Source organism: Cinclus cinclus, chromosome 30, assembly GCF_963662255.1.
Source record: "Cinclus cinclus chromosome 30, bCinCin1.1, whole genome shotgun sequence".
NCBI classification, from domain to species: Eukaryota; Metazoa; Chordata; class Aves; order Passeriformes; family Cinclidae; genus Cinclus; species Cinclus cinclus.
The window spans coordinates 2,837,289-2,855,758 of NC_085075.1; the positions used below are offsets into that span (position 1 = coordinate 2,837,289).

General features: G+C 59.7%; 1 protein-coding gene across 2 annotated transcripts; it reads right to left on the bottom strand.

Moving 5' to 3' along the window:
* Positions 1-1,754: 1,754 nt before the first annotated feature.
* On the bottom strand, positions 1,755-17,721 carry ASIC1 (acid sensing ion channel subunit 1). Of its 2 annotated transcripts, XM_062511097.1 has the most exons (11): positions 17,357-17,721; positions 16,332-16,527; positions 4,057-4,207; positions 3,490-3,617; positions 3,152-3,302; positions 3,014-3,070; positions 2,781-2,934; positions 2,606-2,697; positions 2,266-2,345; positions 2,067-2,171; positions 1,755-1,859 (listed from the first exon to the last, which is right to left on the bottom strand). In XM_062511097.1, exons 1-11 carry the CDS (start codon positions 17,719-17,721, stop codon positions 1,755-1,757), a joined length of 1,584 nt encoding a protein of 527 aa, XP_062367081.1. The 2 variants fall into 2 exon arrangements, with proteins under 2 accessions (XP_062367081.1, XP_062367082.1); XM_062511098.1 differs by lacking the exons at positions 16,332-16,527; positions 17,357-17,721 and having other exon boundaries at positions 3,475-3,617; positions 4,057-4,138.
* Positions 17,722-18,470: the final 749 nt, after the last annotated feature.

Consider the following 18,470-nt stretch of genomic DNA (forward strand, 5'->3'; position numbering starts at 1 on the left):
GCTTCCTATGAAAATGTGTGTACATAGTACAGATACCGGAGAGAATTCCACACTTTATACACTTGAAGGCATTCAGAGATCAGTAACAGAAAAAAAAAATGGCACAAGAACAAGGCCTAAATGCTACTGGATGGGTATCTACACTGGCATGATGCATATAGATATATATATATATATGTACACATATATATATAGTCATATATATTATATATAAGAAATATAAAATGCCGATGACATAATAACAAAAAAGCATTTTCTTCAACAGGTGAGCCTCAAGGTCAAATCCCAGCCCCATCTTTAAAAGCTTGAATGGGAAAGAGAAAGAAAAAAAAATAAATAAATAAAACACGATGAAACATTAGGAGAAATCCATAAGAAAATTTATGGATGTGGCCGACCCGTCGTCTTTGGGTGATCGCTGGATACAAAGGACTGACCCCCAGTTCCTAATTTTGGTCAGGAAGCAAATCATAAGAATAAAAATGACAAGAATAAAAAAAACCAAAACTGCAGTTTAGATAAAAAAAAAATTACTAAAAAGACTTATTGCAAAAGCTCTTAAAGATAAGTAGCACTTGGGCCCGGGGAGGGCTCTGGCCTGGGGGCTGGGAGATGGGGCTGGGGGCCAAATGGAGACCCCAGATGGGAGTGGTGGGCACTGACAGGCCACGACCTGGTGGCCACAGACCCCAGCCAGGGCAGGGCTGTGCCAGGGAGGGGCAGAGGTGGCCCTGGGAACCCACAGACACCCCAAACCCCCCAGGGCAGCTGCAGTCAGGGCTCAGTGGGGCTGGAGTGGTGACCCCAGAGCCCCCTGTGACCCCCGGGGGGGGTTTGGGGCTCCGGTGCCTGCCCAGCCAAGGGGGTGTCCCCGGCTGGGCCGAGCTGGGGGCTGTGGCCAAATGGGACCAGCAGTTTCCTTCTGCCTTTGTCCCCGAGGCTGGCTGGGTTTGGGGAGTCCTGGGGACGGGAGGGACTGCGGGGCAGTGCTGGAACTGGAACCGCCCCGAGCCCAGGAGGGGTGGGCAGGGAGGGACAGTGCCCGGTGTCCTCAGAGCTGAGGTGACGCCTCCCAGCTGAGCTCCCTCCGGTGCTCCCGGGGCTGATCCCGGGGCAGGGGCCAAGGAAAACATTCTGGGCAGGTGAAGGTGCCGCATCTTCGCGCCGGGAGCGCCCGGGCGAGCCGGGGCTGCGGTCCCAGGGACAGAGGAGCTCTCTGGGGCCTCCCTCCCTGCTGCCCTGTGCTGGGCACGCCGGGGGCTCCCCAAGGATCCCCCCACCAGGCACAGGGGACCCGGCAGGCACGGCCAAGGCATTGGAGTAGGATGAGCATGGAGACGACGGAGGACAGACGGACAGGGCTGTGGATGGAGACTGCGGCCGAACGGCTGCTTCTTCTTGGCTTCTGGGTTTTAGTTAAAAAGGCCGAGGGGAGCCAAGGGGGAGTCGGGGCAGGCCCGTGCCCTGGCCCACTGTGCGTGTCGCTCCCGCTCCGCGGGACGGCCGGGCTGGAGCATCCTGGAGTCTCTGAAGGAGCAGGGCAGGCGCAGAGCAGCCGCCGCGGGGGCTGTGCCGGGGTCTGGCATTGCCCGACCCCCACTGCCCGCCCCAAAATCCGAGGCCGTCGCTCTTGTCCGTGTCCCACCGTGCCGAGGAGCAAAGGTCCCCTAGATGTGTCTCTCCGCTGGCACTGGAGGGGAGAAGGGCAGCTCTCGCAGGGCTTTGGTAGCTCAGGTTGTACATCCAGACGTCGGTTAGCAGGTGAAGTCCTCAAAGGTGCCCCGGGCCGGGTGGTGAGGTAGGATGTTGGCTGCGTACGTCATGCCTGCTGGGTGCCCCCGTATGCTTTCACAGGGATTCTGCAGGATAAACAGAGTGTTGGGGCTGCTGGTTTCATCATGCAGAGACCCGGCGCCATCCCCCCACAGCATCTCTGCCTGGGCCCTCTGCTCCTTTCCCAGGAACTCCCCAAAATGGTGACTCCCCACCCCATGGCACCTCTAGGGTCACCCTTGAGCTGTAGGAAGGGACAGGCAGGAGGGGACAGTGCTGTGCCCCACACTCACGTGGCGCTTCACGTCGTCCATGCTCAGCGCGACGCCCTTGTCTGTGTTGTTCCTCTTGTGGTTCTTGCGGCACTTGCCCCGCCGGCACAGCCGGTGCTTTATCACCTGCCAGAGCCACGTTTCAGCACCGTGGGGTTCATGGGTGGCCCCTTCCCCATGTCCCACACGAGCACAGCAGTGGGATGAAGGAGACACTCACCTCATAGGCGTAGTCAAACAGCTCCAGCACTGTGAGGATGCTGGCCCCAATGAACAGCCCCATCTGCCCTCCAATGTCACCTGCAGAGGAGACGGAAGCCATCAGGGTGGCCTGAGTCCAGACTCAGGTGTCAGAGGGAGCAGAGAAAGGGGCAGAACTTGTCACTGCTGCGACCGGTGCCTGGTCACAGCCGTGGGGTGCCCTGCTCCATATCTGTGCTGTTGGCACATCCCAGTGCCGTGGGAATGGGCTGTGGTGACAGGACCAGCACGAGACCACCTCGCTGGTGGGCTCTGGCTGGGGACTGTCCCAGGGCTCCCCCACAGCCACCGACACTCACCCAGCAAACCGGCCACTTCGTACGCCTTCTTCTGCTCGATCGTCTCGTAGTTCAGGGCTTCAAAGAAGATATCCAACACCAGGATGTTCTCTCTGTGCATCAGAAGGGGCATCAGGCCGAGGTTTGGGATGGAGGGACCAGACCCTGCCCTGCTGCCACTTCCACAGTGCCTTACCCGATGTACTGCTCTGATTTGTTGTACTTCTTGGCCAGGTATTTGGCCGAGGCCTTGCTGGGGATCTTGACCATGGAGAGCTCTTTGCCGTAGCGGGTCATGTTGCAGGGCATCTCGCAGATGCAGTACTCGTTGTCCTTCTCCACCAGGAAATCTGTGCAGGGAGAGAGGGGCATGGCGAGATGGAGAAACCCAACCCCACAGCTCCATCCCACGGGGCCGGGCAGCCTCACCTAAGGCCGGATCCGCGCACTCCTTGTACTGCTCCGGGGTGCAGTAAGGGGCATCGCCTGGGGAGACACAGAGCGGGTTTTCCAGGTGGGACCACACTGGAGGGCTGGGCACGGGGCCAGGCCAGGCACGGGGCTCACCTGGCATGTGCACCATGCGACAGTTGCAGTTCTCCACCAGGTAGCGTGTCTCGCAGTCGATCCGGCAGGCCGTGATGCTGTAGGTGTCATAGAACTCCGAGTCGCCCGCCACGGCCTTGCAGTCGCCCCAGGGAGGTGGCAGGTAGATGAGCTGGAAGGGGAGAGGAGCCAGGAGTGAGGAGAGAACCCCCCAAAGTGTGGCAGGGGACAGACACCCTCGTGGCATTGGTCCCCAGGACTGAGTCCTCCTCTCCATGCAGTGTGGGGACAGGGACACATCGAGGAGGCTGCCGCAGCACAGGGCGGGAGGGGACATCCCAGACCTGCCCAGTTCCTACCCGCTGCTCCTGGCAGGACACAAAGGTCTGGAAGCCGGGAGCCACCCCAAAGCCCAGCTGGTCGATCAGTGGAGGCTCATCCTGGCTGTGGATCTGCACCTTGATCCCGGCTTCGAACGAGGTCTCATCTGTGGCAGAGACAAATGGGGTGAGCACAGCACTGTCCCTGCTCCTAGGGGCTGTGCCCAGCCTGCTGTGAGAGGCACCGCAACTTCTGCCTCCCACGTTTCCCCTGTCATTCATCCACGTGTCCATCCATCTGTCCATCTGTTTGCTGCACCATGTCCTTGCCCCCTCCACCCTAACCCCCCTGCTCCACACCCAGGAGTGTGGCACGGAAAGTATTTGCCTCTATTTATAAATAAGTGACGGCTGCGTGTCTAAACAATGGGGAGTTGCCATGGCAAAGAGCAAAGACAAGGAGGAAAAGGGAAAGAAAAGACCAGAAGTGATGAGAAATGGGAGGAGGGAAGAGAAGGGAGCCTCAGGGGTGTGGATCTGTGGTCTGGGGAGCTGGGAAGGGGCTCGGCAGCACCCCAGGAGTGGCCTGCCGGGGCAGTGGGTTACCTGTTTCCCCCCACACTGGCAGGTACTCGTCCTGCTGGATGTCCAGCATGATCTCCAGGCCATTGCCAGTGCCCCCCTTCATAGTGATGAGCCGGGGCTTCCCGTCCTGCCCCGCATTGAAGGTGTAGCACTTCCCATAGCGAGTGAAGACCTGCAGGAGAGGACACAGGGAGGGCTGAGGCCCCTCTGTGTGGAACCACAGCACAGAGCCAGGAGAGCCTCCCCAGCCCCAAAACTCAACCATCCCAGCTTGGGCACGGTCTGACCCAGGCTCCTGACCCACGGGATCGCTCAGTATTGGAACTGCCCATCCTGGTCCTGGTGGAGGAGGAGATGTTCCCACAGGGATGGACTCAGAGGAGATACTGCAGATTTAGAGCACCTCGGCCCCAGAGAACCCACCACAGCTGTGGCTCCCCAAAGTGGTGGCACTCAGCCTGATGCCTGCACCGGTGCCTCCTCCAAACCCTCCTCTATCCCTGCAGAGGACGGAGCTGGACGGGATCCTGGACACCCCATCCCTCCTCAGCCGTTCCAGTTCTCGCCTCTAGCAGCCGGCACGGCCCCAACACCACGGAGCTGCTGCCAGCCTGGGCAAGGGACATGTGAGGGCAGTGGGCTCACACCACATGGTGCCCCACAAACCCTGATGGCACCAGCACGGAGGTGCCAGGCACCTCCTCAGCAAGCACAGCCCCGGGGATACGCTTCATGTCCCACCAGAGGATCTCCACAGCCGGTGCCATCCCCAGCTCTGGCAAATGGGGCTGAAATATCAGCCTGTCCCTGAGCAAGCAGCATCACCTGATCCGACACCGATCAGCTCCAGAGCTGCTCCCCGTGCTGGGCCACCCTGGGGCTACTCACCGGCGCAAAGTCCCCGGGGCCGCAGCGCTGGCCGCGGTAGCTGCAGCTCAGCAGCATGTCCTCCAGCTGGTGGCAGGTACGGTTAAAAAACCCATACAAATTTAGGGGCTCGTCCTCCTCCCAGGGGCCGGGCTGGGCTGGGGTGAAACCCAGCTCCATCCCAGGTTCATAATCCACCAGGGGTGCCAAGTAGAGCAAGTCCTCGTGGCTGAGCTGCGAGAGCCGCACACGGTTGATGTTGCAGAAGGTGACGGCGGGGAAGGTCATCTCGGGGCTCTCCTCCTCGCTGAGCAGCGTGACGTGGTGGTACTCCAGGTAGTAAGCGATGCGGTCGGCCACCTGGTAGAGGAAGATGGAGAGGGAGAGGAGGAAGGCCAGCGCCCACAGCGCCTGCCGGGCACCCAGGCTGCCTTCCACGAAGATGTGGCTCAGCCCGTGCAGGGTGCAGCTGCTGGCAAAGGCCACGAAGTCCGTGGTTGCCCCCGTGTCCTCCTCGTCCTCTTCATCCTCCTCCTGCCCATATAGGAACTCGTCTGCTCCATCTTCTCCCTTCCCAACAGCTGCAGCTTCTTCTGGTCCTTCCTCACTGGAGAAGGAGATGGTGCAGAATATCTGGAGAGGCATCCCAGCTGTAGTGTGGAGGTCCTGGCTTTGGTATGGGGGTCCTGGCCCGTGCCCTACCCCAGCCTGGGGGTCTTCAGTCAGTTTCCTCAGTGGAGAGGGGCTGGGAAGAGCAGGGGAGGGGGAAGGGGCAAGTTCAGAGAGGAGAAACGGAGAAGGGAAAAGGAGTGAGGCGAGCAGGAGTGAGGGAGAGGAGCAGAGGGATGCTCGGAGAGGCCGGAGCGAGGAGGGTATTTCAGGAGCAGAAGGAGGGGAGGAGGAGCAAGGGGCGGTTCCGGAGGCTCCCCAGGTCCCCTGGGACCGGCCAGCTCCGGCTGCCAGGATGGAGCAGAGACATCACCGGCTCCAGAAGCGCAGTGGGAACTCCCAGTGCTGCCCGGGGGCCCGAGGAGCTGCCAGGCTGGGGGCACACGGTGTGTGCAGGTGTGCAGGTACCCGGTGCTGCATCCCCACGCCCTGCTCTCAATCCTTGCGTGATCTGGCCCTGGCAGCCCAAGCTGCTGCTCCAGCCAGGCCCAGGCCCTCCCTGCTGGGTCCCCGCCTGTCTCCAGAGCTGCCCTGTGCCAGGCTCTCTGCACTCGTCCCCAGGGCAGCTGGACCCAGAGGTTTTCCCAGAATGTCTGTGATGCTGTGCTGGTTCAGTGGTGGTGCAGGTGGGGGAAGGATGCTGTGGTGTCCTCAGGCTCCTACGATGCTCCTCCTCCTGCCCTGGCAGTGCCCATCCCTGCAGGGGATCAATGTGTGCACACAAGAATCCAGCAAGTCCAACGTTCTGAGTGGTGTGAGATCCATCCTCCCCTGAGCAGGGCTGGTCTTGGCAGGGTTTGGGAGCTGTCCAGGCAATGAGTGCTTCTGCAGAACCCAGTCAGCGCCGGGCATGTCACCTCGAGCTTCAGATCCCAGTGGGGCACAGGGAGCCACCTCTTCCCTCGAGGAATGGCATCCAGGCCCTGAACTGGCTGGGCTGGGGGTCCTGGGGAGCAGCTCTGGTGCAGGATCCTGGGATGGAGCCGGCAGCACAGGCATCTCCTCTCTGCAGCAGTGCAGCCCCTTCTCGTGGTTTGCTCTTTTCCTGTACTCAGCACTTCATAAAAGCATCCAGAGACCACAGAGCAATCTCCAGCCCCATCCCGGCTCTGCCATCACCAACCCAGGGGGAGAATCTAAATCCAGCAGCACTTGGATGTGCAGGGGCTGGATGGGAGGTTTGGGCTGGTGCCTGGGTGGGAGAAGCTCACCCCAACCCCTCAGTTCAGCTGCTGCATGTCTTTCCCCATGCACCCTGCAAGGTTCCCAGTCCCTGAGCGCATCCCAGTTCACATGGACACCACAAACTGGGAGAAGAAATCAGTCAGGAATTCAGTAAAAATCTGATCTGATACCAGCACAGTTATCTGAGATTCCTGGGCAGGTGATGTCAGTGGAACAGGCACTGGGGATCCCTGCCAGGGGCAGTGATCCATGATGTGACAGTGGGTTGCCCCATCCTGGGGCTCCCCAAGCTCAATATTCCCTTCAATAGGGCCCTTGGGTGAGAGGGACACTGGCAGATGCCGCTTGGGGACCTGGGAGAAAGCATGGATGACCTTGGGGACGAGCACCAGAGCCACGGGATGAAATTTCATCAGGCCAAGATCAAGGTTACACTTTCTGGGAGCATCCCAGAGAATCTGAGATGAAACCTCCTCCTAGAAAAGAGAGTCAGGAAGATAGACCGGGTGGCTGGGAGCCACCAGGACATGGGGACCAGGTCCCAGGTGCCCTGTGGCTTTGATGGGGATGAGCTGTAGCTGCAGGACAGGGCTGTAACAGCACCAGGGCTGCTCCTGGGAGCAGGTTTGGAAGAGCTGGGCTGGTTCAGCCCTGTGGGAGCAGGCTGGGAACACACTGGGCTGATCCCACACAGACTGGCACTGGAGGAAGGGAGGAGCAGGTAGGAGCTGTCTGGATTTGGGGTGGGATTTCTGGCGCTCCCAGCTCTGGCACTGGGATCCAGTAACATGACTGTTAGCAGGGAGAGGAGGAGGGAAGTGGAGTGAAGGAATTGCAGGTGAAGGGGGTTGTTTAGCCCCGGCAGGACTCGCACAGGTGAGCGGTGCTGCCCGGGGCCATCAGCCAGTCCCTGATGGTGCGAGCGAGGGGCGAATCCGCTCCCTCGGCATGGGGAGGTTTAACGTGTCTTCTTGGGAGCAATTGCAGCAGGGGGAGAGAGAGAGAGAGAGAGAGAGAAAGATGCTGTAATGAAAACATTCCATCATCGACTGGGGCCATTAACCTGCTTCGCTCGGCTTAAACAACTCGCGGGGAGCGCCGGGGCCGGTTCCCAGCAGCCGCGTGGGGCGGGAGGACGAGCAGGGCTCGGCTCCGGTTACCGCCACCTGTCCCAGCCCCGACACCCGAGCCGGGGTGAAGGTGACCGGGGACAGCCGCAGCCCGGAGCACGGTGGCACCGGCGCCAAGGGGAGCGTGTCCCGACCCTCAGATTGGGGAAAAAGCGCGGCCGCGTGTTGCAGCCAGGGGGGTGCCGGCCTGGTTTGTGCAAGTTTTGGAGATGCTGGAGGAGTCCTTGGGCTCGTTCCAGCTCCTCCCTCGCCGGGAGTTATTTTTACCCTCTCTCAGGTAAAGCTTTGGCGGGGGCGAGGGACGGGGGATGCTATAATTAGCCGTGACATCAGCCCCCGTGGCGGGTGCTGGGATGATGCTGCCACACCCGACCCGGCGCTGGGACCGAGGATGCTCCGTGCCCTCCTCCCCACCCCAGTGAGGATGCAGGATGTGAGAAGGAGATGGGTTTTTCCTGCATCCAGCACCGTGTTTGGTGTCTGTCCCGGGGCGGTTCGGCCCCGCTCGCTGCTCTGCAGCTCCTCACGGGCCTGGGAAAGGAGGTTTCCCGGAGCGGGGGAGCACGGAGGCGGCGGGGGGGTGGGAGGGGGGGGGGAAGCGGGAGCAGGATTTGACGGCAGCAACAGCACATTTCACAGCCTGTCACGCTTTAATGGCAGAGGAGATCAAAGCCGGGATGGAGTTATTCATAGAGATAAACCAATCCCCGAGGAGGCGAGGAGAAAACAACATTGCAAGCTCTGTTATCCCAGGTCTCCGAGCCCCGGGGAGACTGTCGCCGAAAACGCCCCGAGAGCTGGACCCTCTCGGTTTTGTGACCCCGTCCCTGACAAAGACTGCCTGAACCGGTGCTGAGCTGCCCACATCATCCCTGGGGATGGCCGAAGGTCGGAGCTGGCTGCTGGGAAGGGATGGGATGAGATGCGGCCCCAGAGCAGCCAGAGCAGCACTTAGGGGTGGAGATTTGGGGCACACGGAGACCCCACAGCTGGGTTGTCCTGCTCCCACCACGCACCTGAGTGTGCGAATCGAAAGGGAGAAAAATGAGGTTTTTTTCCACGTGTCTTAGCCCAGGGTCGTGCTTTGCAGCTCCCAGGGACGAGCCACTCTGGGACGGCTCCAGGGCTGCAGATCCCTCCCTGACCCTGGCGAGAAACAGAGCAGAGGCAGCCGAGCAAAGTGGGATTGCCCGGGCGGGCGGGATCTGTGCCGGGACTAATCCTGCACCCCTTATCAGATGCTGCCACCTTGCCTCGGCTCGCTCCGCCAGCCAAGCCGGGCGCAGCTTGTGTTATCCGGCCCTTTATCCCCCAGATTAGACGCTTCACAGTGGATTAGCATGTCACATTCTAATGCAGAAAAATTGATGATTAAAAAGGAGTTTTTCCTCTGTATTATTCCCCACCTCCGCCTCCTCTCCACCCCGTCCCTGCAGGCCCACCAGCCCCAGCCGTGGGTATTGGTGGTGCCAAAGTCGCATCCCTGGATCAAACAGGAGGGTGGGAAACAAGAAGCCAAAGGTGCCTTTTCCACGCTGTATCCCGGGGTCCGGCCCTCCAGGTCCCTGTGCCATTCCGACCCAGTGTTCCCAGCTGCAGACTCAGCACCTGCAGCACAGGACTTTAATAAAAAGCACATTATGGTGAGTAATGTGCTAAGTGGACTTCATTATAGAGCCAGGGCTCCCTGGATCCCGTTGTTCCATATGATTTCATATCAGATGAGCCTTATCTCCTCTCCAAACGCTTCCATTTAAACTCTATTAATCTTTCAAAGCTTTCCTGGGCAAACTCTTCCCAGCCAGCCCTGCCGGCTGCCGGTGCTGCTGCCCCGGGCACTGAGGCCACCTGCAGCCACGCTGGCCCGGGGTCTCGGTGGGCTCAGCCGGGACCCCCCCGCATCTCCGTGGGCAGTCGAGCGCGTCCCTGGAGCCTTGGCTGTGATCCGCCGTGACGGCTCCGCAGCCGCCGCATCCTCCTCTCCAGGATCTGTTTACGCTCCTATAATTGAACCAGTTTGTACTGCTGAGAGCTTCGCGGGTGATTTACCCGCTGGCAGTGTCCCTTTGTGCCGTGCAGGGGTCACCAGGACGCGGAGGATGCTGCCGAGGTGTCGCTAATTCCCGAGCATCCAGGATTATTCCTGCGAACCCTTATCCCAACGCCTTCCCGTGTTTCCTGCCCATCACGAATTACCCGTAAGCAGGTTGTGATTTTTTCCGACATCCTTCACAATGGCTCAGACAGTTCATGCAGGCAGATTCGAGCCGGCGGTTTTATTGGAGGGGGGAAATCCCACGGTGTTCCGGTCTGCTCTCCTTGCTGTGCTCGCTCGCTCCGGCTCCGCACGTATCACGCTTTTCAAATCTAATCTCATCCAAGCAGAGCAGTCACACAGCCCTGGCATGCGGTGGCTCTGGAAGGGTCTCCCTGTCCCTGCCAGGAGTTTCAAATCCCTGATAAATCACAGAGTGGGTGGGAACACCCTGGCCCAGCTCTGTCCTTGGGCTGAGAGCCTGGATGCAAACACACCAAGCCCTCCATATAGAAAAAAAAAAAAAAACAAACCAAAACCAACAAACCCTCCAAAAAGAAATAATTGGTTATAATATCCAAGTGTCGGGGCTGTATAAATAAATAAGAGCTGGTGAGGAGCTCCTTGAGCCCTGGCTGGAGCAGGAATTGCAGCGCTGCCTCGGGAGCCCCGGCCAAGCTCCACAGGCGATAAAACCCAGGTGGTTCTAAACAGCCAGAGAAATTAAACCGAGGCAAAAAGGCCACGAGACAGTTCAATTTCCTGGTCTCCCTGTGGAGATCTGTGTCTCCAGAGGCTCGGGGGATCTTCCCCCTCCAGCCTGGCTTCTCCCCACTCAATATCAGGGAGAGAGGGGAAAATGGCACCAGGAGGTTCCTGGGCAGCTCCTTTGGAATCCTCAGAGAGAACCTTGCTATTGCCCAGCCTGGGGCTGGGAAAACCCCAATGGGAGGCTGAGGGGAGCAACTTGGAACCCCTCAAATGCTGCTGTTGTCCAGGGTTGTGCTGCCAGCCTTGGGACACACGTGCTCTGTCCTCATCTGTGAAATCCTCACCTCCATTGCGGTCGGATACCACTCAAAAGCTTCCTCATCTCTTCCAGCAGCCACAGATGCTATTACAGCTTATTAATAATCATTAATAATTCATTTGTTAATGAGTCTTTATGTGCAAAGGCATTGCGAGAGGAACGGGATTGGCCAGAGGTGGTGCTGAGATGCTCTGAGCTCTTGCCATGACACCTCTGGGTGTGTGTGGGGCCTCGGCTGTGCGGGACCCCTCCAAAGGGGGTGCAGAATGCTTTGGGGTGTGGCATCTCCACGTGTGCAAGGTGCTTTTGGTGTGTGTGACCCCTCTGGGTGTGTGCAGAGCTCTGGGGGAGCTGCTGGGGCTGGACACAGCACCTGGGCAGAGCCAGGCACTAAATGACACCGGCTGAGCCTGACTCTGATCCCACAAGTCCTTCTCCTCTAATTCCACCGTTTTCCAGAGCTCTGAGGTTCAGGAGCTGGATGCATCATTCACAGCTCTAATGAAGTGGCTGCAAGGTGCAGGCACGTGGTGGCTTCTCACTGCGTCACTCCAGGGCTGTGTTCTCATCCCTCTTGCTCCTGATCCTCTGCTGCCCCATCTTGGCCAAGATCAGTCGTGGTGGGCTCAGTGGGGCTGGTCCCACACAGCCACAGCACCGGGGCTGTCCTGCCCCAGAGGGAGAGCGAAGAGCAGCCGGATTCCCACAGGAGTTCCCGTCCACGTTCGTGTCACCGTGGGGTGAGCAAAGCCACAAGCAGCCAAGGGCTCCCCAGTCCTCCTGCCCGAGCAGGTCTGGGAACGCTTGGGTGAAGCTGGGGACAAGGAGGCGGCTGAGGAGCAACGCCTGAGTGTCTCTGCTCCGTGCCTGAGGGCGAAACAGCTCACGGCTGCTTTCCGGATGATCTGATTTGAGCAAAATACAGTGATACGGGAAAATCAGAGTTGGGGCACTCCCAACCCGCTGCACTTCCCGGGAGAGCCGAGTCACCAGCAGCAAACGGCTGCGGTCCCTCCGTGGCGGCTCCTCTGCTCCATCACCTCCGATTATCTCGTTCCAGGCAGCCCGGGTCCCGCTGGGTTTGCTTCATCCGTCTGGAAAACGGGGCAACCTCGGGGATCAAACTCTGCTGCCGATGTGGGGGAAGGACCCGCGCGGAGTTTGCGATGATCCAGGTGAGGATGCTCAGCCCGGCCCCTGGGAACACCCCCGGGATGCCGGAGGTGAATCGGTGCTCAGAAACAACGGATCCACGGCGGCACTTTCCAACGTTTATAAGTTATTTAGGAGCCTGTGTGCCGCTTTAAAGAGTGATTTGCATAAATCACTCGAATGTCTTACAGAATTTGTAAACGCACCGGCTCCGCTGGGGACCGTGGCGGGATCTGCCGAGGCTTGGAATGCTGCTGGGAACCAGCCCCAAACCGGGGCGGGACTATCTGGGACCAGTGGCCGCGCCTGGTGCCCACACGCTGTCCCCAAGTTGTTTTTCCAGAGCCAGATGGACCCATGCGGTTTGTTTATTAACTGTCAAAAGCTCCAGGAAATGTCTGGGTAGCAGTAATTCCCTCGCCCGGTCTCTCCAGCTGTGCTGGAGATGCTTCTCACTCCGGCTCCGTGATTATCCACTAACGCTGCGCCGCGGGGGAGCTCCGCTCGCCACGGGGCTCTGGGCTTGTGACTGCCGTGGGGGCCACGGGGAGCCAGGGCTGGATTTGGGGAAGGGGCTGGGGCCTGGATCCCACGGGGATGAGAGCCAGGGAGAGCAGGGGACCAGCAGCACCCCCCGGGTGAGCATCCCTGAGCGTGTCCTATTGTGCCCATCCCTCCGAGATCCCACCAGGATCACCCCAGCACACACCTACAGGGCAGGGTTGAACCACACAAGGGGATTTTTTTCAGGGGGAGAAGCTCCCATGTTCCCAGGGTGGCAGGAGCAGAGCTTCAACATCCCCCAGCTGGGGCTGAGCAGGGTGCCCAGGGGTGCAGAGAGGTTTTGGGGGTGCAGAGGGGCACACATCGGGGTTTAGCAGAGTCTGAGTGGCGCAGTGGCAGGATCTGATGGTGTCTAGTGGGGTTCACCAAGGCACAATGGGGTCAGAAGGAGGGTGGTGAGGCTCAGAAGGGAGCAGTGGGGTGGTGTGGGGAACAGGATCTGTTCATCACACCAGCTCCTGCACTGCTCTGGAGATGGGAGGAAGGGGAGGAGGAGTGTGGCTGGGGTTTGCTGGGACTGCTGCAGACCTTTCCCACTCCTTCCCTGGCTCTCTCTCTCTGTGCCCCCAGCATTTCCAGGGCAGAGGATGCAGAATCCAATGCAAAAGGCAGCGGCATGATCTCCACGTCAAACTCAATTCTACCTAGTGCCAACTCAGCCCTGGAGCCTCATGGAAACAGTCCAGAGGTCTTAATCCTCTCCAGCTCATCGAGGCTGTCCCATGCACGCTGCCCAGGGCTCCAGGCTCAGCCACCGTGCCCTGGAGCAGGGATCTTGGGATGGGGCTGTCCCTGGGAGGGGGCTCTCCCTGGGATGGCTTCACAGGCTGTGAGAAGGAAAAGCTGCAAATGCACCTTGTGCCACCCCAGGCACAGCCACTCCTGTCCCCCCTGGCTGCACCGACCACCCAAAAGGGACTTCCCAAGCACGGGGCACCTTCCTGAGGTGTCATGCAGCCACAATTCCCATACTGGGATGTGGAGAGCTCATCCTCTGCTCATTCTCCTTTTTCCCTGGGATTTAGAGCCCAGAGACAGGACTCTCTCCCTTGCTGGGTGAGGCACAGATCCCTGTGGATGTGCGAGGCTCCAGGGGAAGCTCATGGTGAGGGGAGGAAGTGCGAGCAGGCAGCTGGAGGGGGGGCTGCGTGCTGCAGAAGAGGGAGGACTCCAACTCATAAATAATGAAGTAGAAAGAGTGAAACATTGATCTGTGCTGCTAATGAGGTGTCAAGGAGCGTGGCCCCGAAACGGGGTGAGCTCCATCTTACAAAGGAAAACGTGTCTGTCCCCTGCCTGTCCCATCCCTGTGTAGCTCTGGGCACAGCCCTGGGGATGGGGACATCGGGGGTCAAGGCTTGCCCCTTGGTTTTATGTTTGCCTCTCCAGGCTTTAAGGTCATGCCAGGATTCTGGGGAGGAGATCACAGCACCTCCCTGTGCATCCTTGTCCCTGTCCTGGACTGCTGCAGGGGGGGAGTTTTGGTGGGAACCAAACACCGCCCTGGTGCTGGAGGGGCTGTGAAGAGCCAGGGCAGAGCTGGGATGGTCCCCCCTGGTCTTTTTAGAGGGTTCACTCTCCAGTATGAGATGAGTCCGAGCCTGGTCAGCCTGGGAGTGTCCCCGTACCCTGCACACAGCTCTGGGGAACACCAGCCTGAGGAGGGGGGCACATGAGCAATGCCAGGACCCCCGATGTGGCTGGTTTTGAAAGAAGAGGTGGGAAGAGCTCAAGTCATCCCAGGATGGGATTCTCCACAGCCTCCAGCACCAGCCCCGTGTTCCAGGGGACCCTGTCCTGGCTGCAGGTGATGCTGTGAGCTGACCTGGGGAGTGAGACCATCCCACAGCCCCACCTGGGCCGCTTTGGGTGGGTGCTTTGGGGGGCACACGGGCAGAGTCCCCCAGCACGGGGTGGTCCCTGCTCCAGTGCCACTGCCCCCCCCACCCGGGGGAAACCAGGGCAGGAGGTGGCTCCTCCTCTGCCTCATCGTCACCCCAGGTATTTCAGCTCCTCATTTGCATTCACCTTGGCTGCCCCGAGCCCTTGCTTCTGCCAGAGACAGATAAGGTGGCACCTCTGGCATCGCCCCCCAGCTGGCCCCAGGACCTCTGGTTGGCCCCACGGACCCCCTGGCCGACCCAGGCTATCCCCATTGACCTCCAGGCTGTCCCCATCAACCCCCCTGCTTGTCCCCATCTGCCCCGGGCTTGTGGGTTCTGGGCACCCCCAGACTCCCCCGGTAAGATCTCTGCCTGCTCCCTCTGGATCAGTGAGAGAACAGGGGCAGCCCTGGATGCAAAAGCATCCCTGGGCACTGAAGGGGCTCCCCAAAATGCAGCAGAGACCCAGGCCCTGTGCGGGAAGGTGGGGTCCCATCCGGGCAGCATGGGCTGATGGTGCAAGCCCAGGTGCTGCTCCCCAGCACCCCCAGCCTGGCCAGGGCCACCAGGCCCAGAGCAGCACCAAGCCTGGCTCAGCCCACGGAGGGAGCAGCAAAGCAGCAGGAAGTTACTGGTGAGACAATCCCCTACAAGCTTCTGAGAGTGCCAGAACCCCATCCCAGCCCCACCACACACAGAGCTCCCCGTGCCAGGCTGCAAGGGGACCCCAAAGAGAGCAGAGATATAGCAGAGATCTAGCGTCCTCTAATCAAATCCATTAAATCATCCCAACCTGCTCACAAGGAATAATCCAGGCAGGAATAACAAACCAGCTGCAAGTCTGTTTGGCTTTTTTTTTTTTTTTTTTTTTCTGGTTGAAGGAGATGCAAAGATTTGGAGCCCAACAGATGAAGGGAGGGAACTGGGATGAAGGTCCCTGAGAATGGTTCAGTGCAGAAAACACAACCTTGCCCTGGGAAAAAGCTGGTGTTGGAAGCAGGCACAAGCTAGAGCTGGCCCTGCTGGAGGGGATCCAGTCCCCTCTAGGCTGCAACGTGCCTCCATTTAACAAATAAAAAGCCTCATGGCTGACAACAGACACCTGCTCATGGAAAGAGCCCATCAAGGGAATTTAATGCCGATGATTAAAATCACCTGAACTGTGCTGGGATCTGGGCAGCAGCTCTGCATACACCCAGTGTGGGACACAAGGGGGACAATCCCTGGGTTGGTGACGAGGATGGGGACCCCAAAGACAGCAGGGACACAGGCTCCATGCCGGAGCTGCTCGGGAACAGCCACAGCCGAATTGATTAGGCAGCACCCGAATAGCCAGCACTGTTTCATTCCCAGCTGGATGGGGCCAGGCAGCCACAGGGATAAAGGCTTTATTGTGTGCTGGATCCACCAGCACGAGAACAACCTCCATGGCAGGGCACAGCACGGAGCCACTGGGACCTGTGTTCCCAAGGGATTCGCCCATCCGTGCCCTCCCTGCTTTTCCACTGGAGCCTCCTCACCATAGCAGCTTCCAGCCCGACACAACCCTGCTTTGCTGAGCCCAAAGGATCCCGGGGAGCTGCACCCACGTGGGAGCAGCCCACGGAGCTGAACGGAGCCACACGTGCTCCTGGGGACAACCTGGACCTCCAAAACCCAACAGCACCCCGGTGCTGCAGGTCCTTCCCGAGCTGGAAGGAGGCAGGAGCAGCTACAGGTGGACAAACACCCTGCTTGCATGGGGGAAAGGTGGCACTGGGCAGGACCCAGGGGTCACTCACCACTTTGAAGTCTTCAGGGGTGCATTGCTCCCCACGGAAGAAGCAGGACAGCAGCATCTCCCGGATGTCGTGGCCAGCCCGGTCATAAAATTCCAGCATGTTGAAAGGTTTGGGCTTGAAGTTTCGGAAGTTGGCCTTGTCCTGCAGGATTTCCAGTTGCTTCTCGTCGGCTGTCTGGATGTCTGGGATCTCATATCTTGGGGAAAGAGCAGGGAGAGGCTCAGGCTTGGCTTTGGTGGCTGCTCCCACTGGCAAAGGCCACTTGGGGCTCCCAGGAGCCACCCCTGAGTGGGCTCAGCACAGCTCCACCTTGCACGTGGCATTTCCAGGGCATCCAACAGCACAAAGTAGCCCAGAGGCACACATGAGATGGCAGAAGGATGGATGAGGAGAAGCTAGGCAGTGGCCACGTTCCAAACCTATCCCACTTGCTGGTCCAGCAGCACTAGCCATGGTTGAGGCCACCCAGCCACCTGCCCTGTGCCTTTGGTGGTGTCCTGGTGAGGTGGTGGCCTGGCTGGGACATGGGCTGAACGTGCTGGGTCTCAGCTCTGCTGTCATGCCTGCAAACCCCTCCCTGGGACAGGAGTGGGGACAGCAGCCAAGCCCCTTGGCATTGGCATGGGCAGGGAGTGCACCAGGCTCTTGAAAGGGGTTTGGCAGCACCAAGGAGCTGCCACAGCCATGGCTGAGGGGCTTCCACAGCCCGAGGAATGGCACCACCCTGGGGTCATGCCCAGTGGCTTCACCTGCTGTCACCCCTGGCCTCGCTGCATGGGATGGCACCCAGAAATGGCACTGAAGCCAGCTGTGCTGGACCAGCCCCAGAAGAGCCCAGAGGGGTGGCCTCGGCCTTGTTGCATGCGCTGCACACTGGGGATGGGAGCTGTGTGCGCTGGAGCCATCTGGGGCAACCCAGTGTGGCAGCCACGTGCCCAGGAGCATCAGCAGGACCTGGTGGCTCTTAACTGCATCCAGACTAACTGAGATGTCACCTGGGGCCACCTCAAGACACTGGCACCCACCTGTTATTGAGCAAGGCCAGGAGCTCTCCAGCATGGTACAGGTCATTCTTGGTCACTCGGCTGAAGCGAAACTCGTTGAGGTTGCAGAAGGTGACAGCAGGGAAGGTGAGCCTGGTGGCCGCCACCTCATCCAGCTTGGTGACATGAGGGTACAGGAAGTAGTACTGGATGCGGTTGGTGCAGACGAGGGCGAGCAGTGCCAGGGAGCCCAGGAAGCAAAGTGCCCAGACCACGCGCTTCAGCGACAGCCGCTCGTACGAGAAGATGTGCGAGAGCCCGTGCAGGGTGGAGCTGCTGGCAAAGGCCTGGATGCTCACCGGTTGCCCGCTGTCCACCTCTTCCTCGTCCACTTTCAGGTCCATCATGGTCAGTGCCAGCACCCCGGGGTGGCCACTCTGCTGAGAAGGGAGCCCGTGGGTGCCTCGTGGGTGCCGTGGGTGCCCAGCCCACGGCAGCACCCGCGAGGGGCAGATGCTTTGCTGTGCCCTGCTCTTGCCCCCAAGCCTACATACATATATATATATACACGCACAGACATGCACATATATATATACACACATAAATACATTTATTTGGATGCAGCCTCTTGCATTTCCTTCCCTCCCACTGCCTCCCTGCCCTCCCCATCCCACGGCAGGACTGGGGTGCTGTGCCCCTCCAACACCCCCACCTTATCTCCCCTTCCCCTCCCACCTGCCCCTGCTCCCCCTCCACCTCCCACAAATGGCAACCGTCGCATCGACAACACAGATGAAGGAATCAAAGGATGCAAACCTGGAATCAGGGCCGGCCGGCGGCCGTGGCTGGAGCTGGGTTCGTGTCGCTGCCTCTGCGCCGTGGGAGCCGGGGCTGGGATGAGCCTCTGGGAACACGGGGGAACCGGAGACGTGCAGGCACCGAGGGTGCTGAAGCACCGAGCCCGGATGAACCGGAAAAGAAGAGGGGGGTGAATAAAAATAGCCTGGTTGGTACCTTGGTGCAAGCGTGGGAGCGGGGATGCGCCGGGGCCTCGCTCAGCACCGCGCGGGGGGACCGCAGGCGACCATCGCTGGAGAGGAGGCAGCTGCCGTGTGCGAGGAGATAAGAGGAGAAGAAGGAAGGCGAGCAGGAGGCT

What these genes read in the sequence shown, in the direction of transcription:
- ASIC1 (XM_062511097.1), bottom strand. Translation starts at nt 17,721, where the DNA reads ATGATGGACCTGAAAGTGGACGAGGAAGAGGTGGACAGCGGGCAACCG. An exon ending in CTGGCCTTGCTCAATAACAG is followed by an intron (nt 16,528 to 17,356) that starts GTGGGTGCCAGT and finishes TCTTTCCCCAAG; the next exon opens with ATATGAGATCCCAGACATCC. An exon ending in TCGCATGGTGCACATGCCAG is followed by an intron (nt 3,071 to 3,151) that starts GTGAGCCCCGTG and finishes GTGTCTCCCCAG; the next exon opens with GCGATGCCCCTTACTGCACC.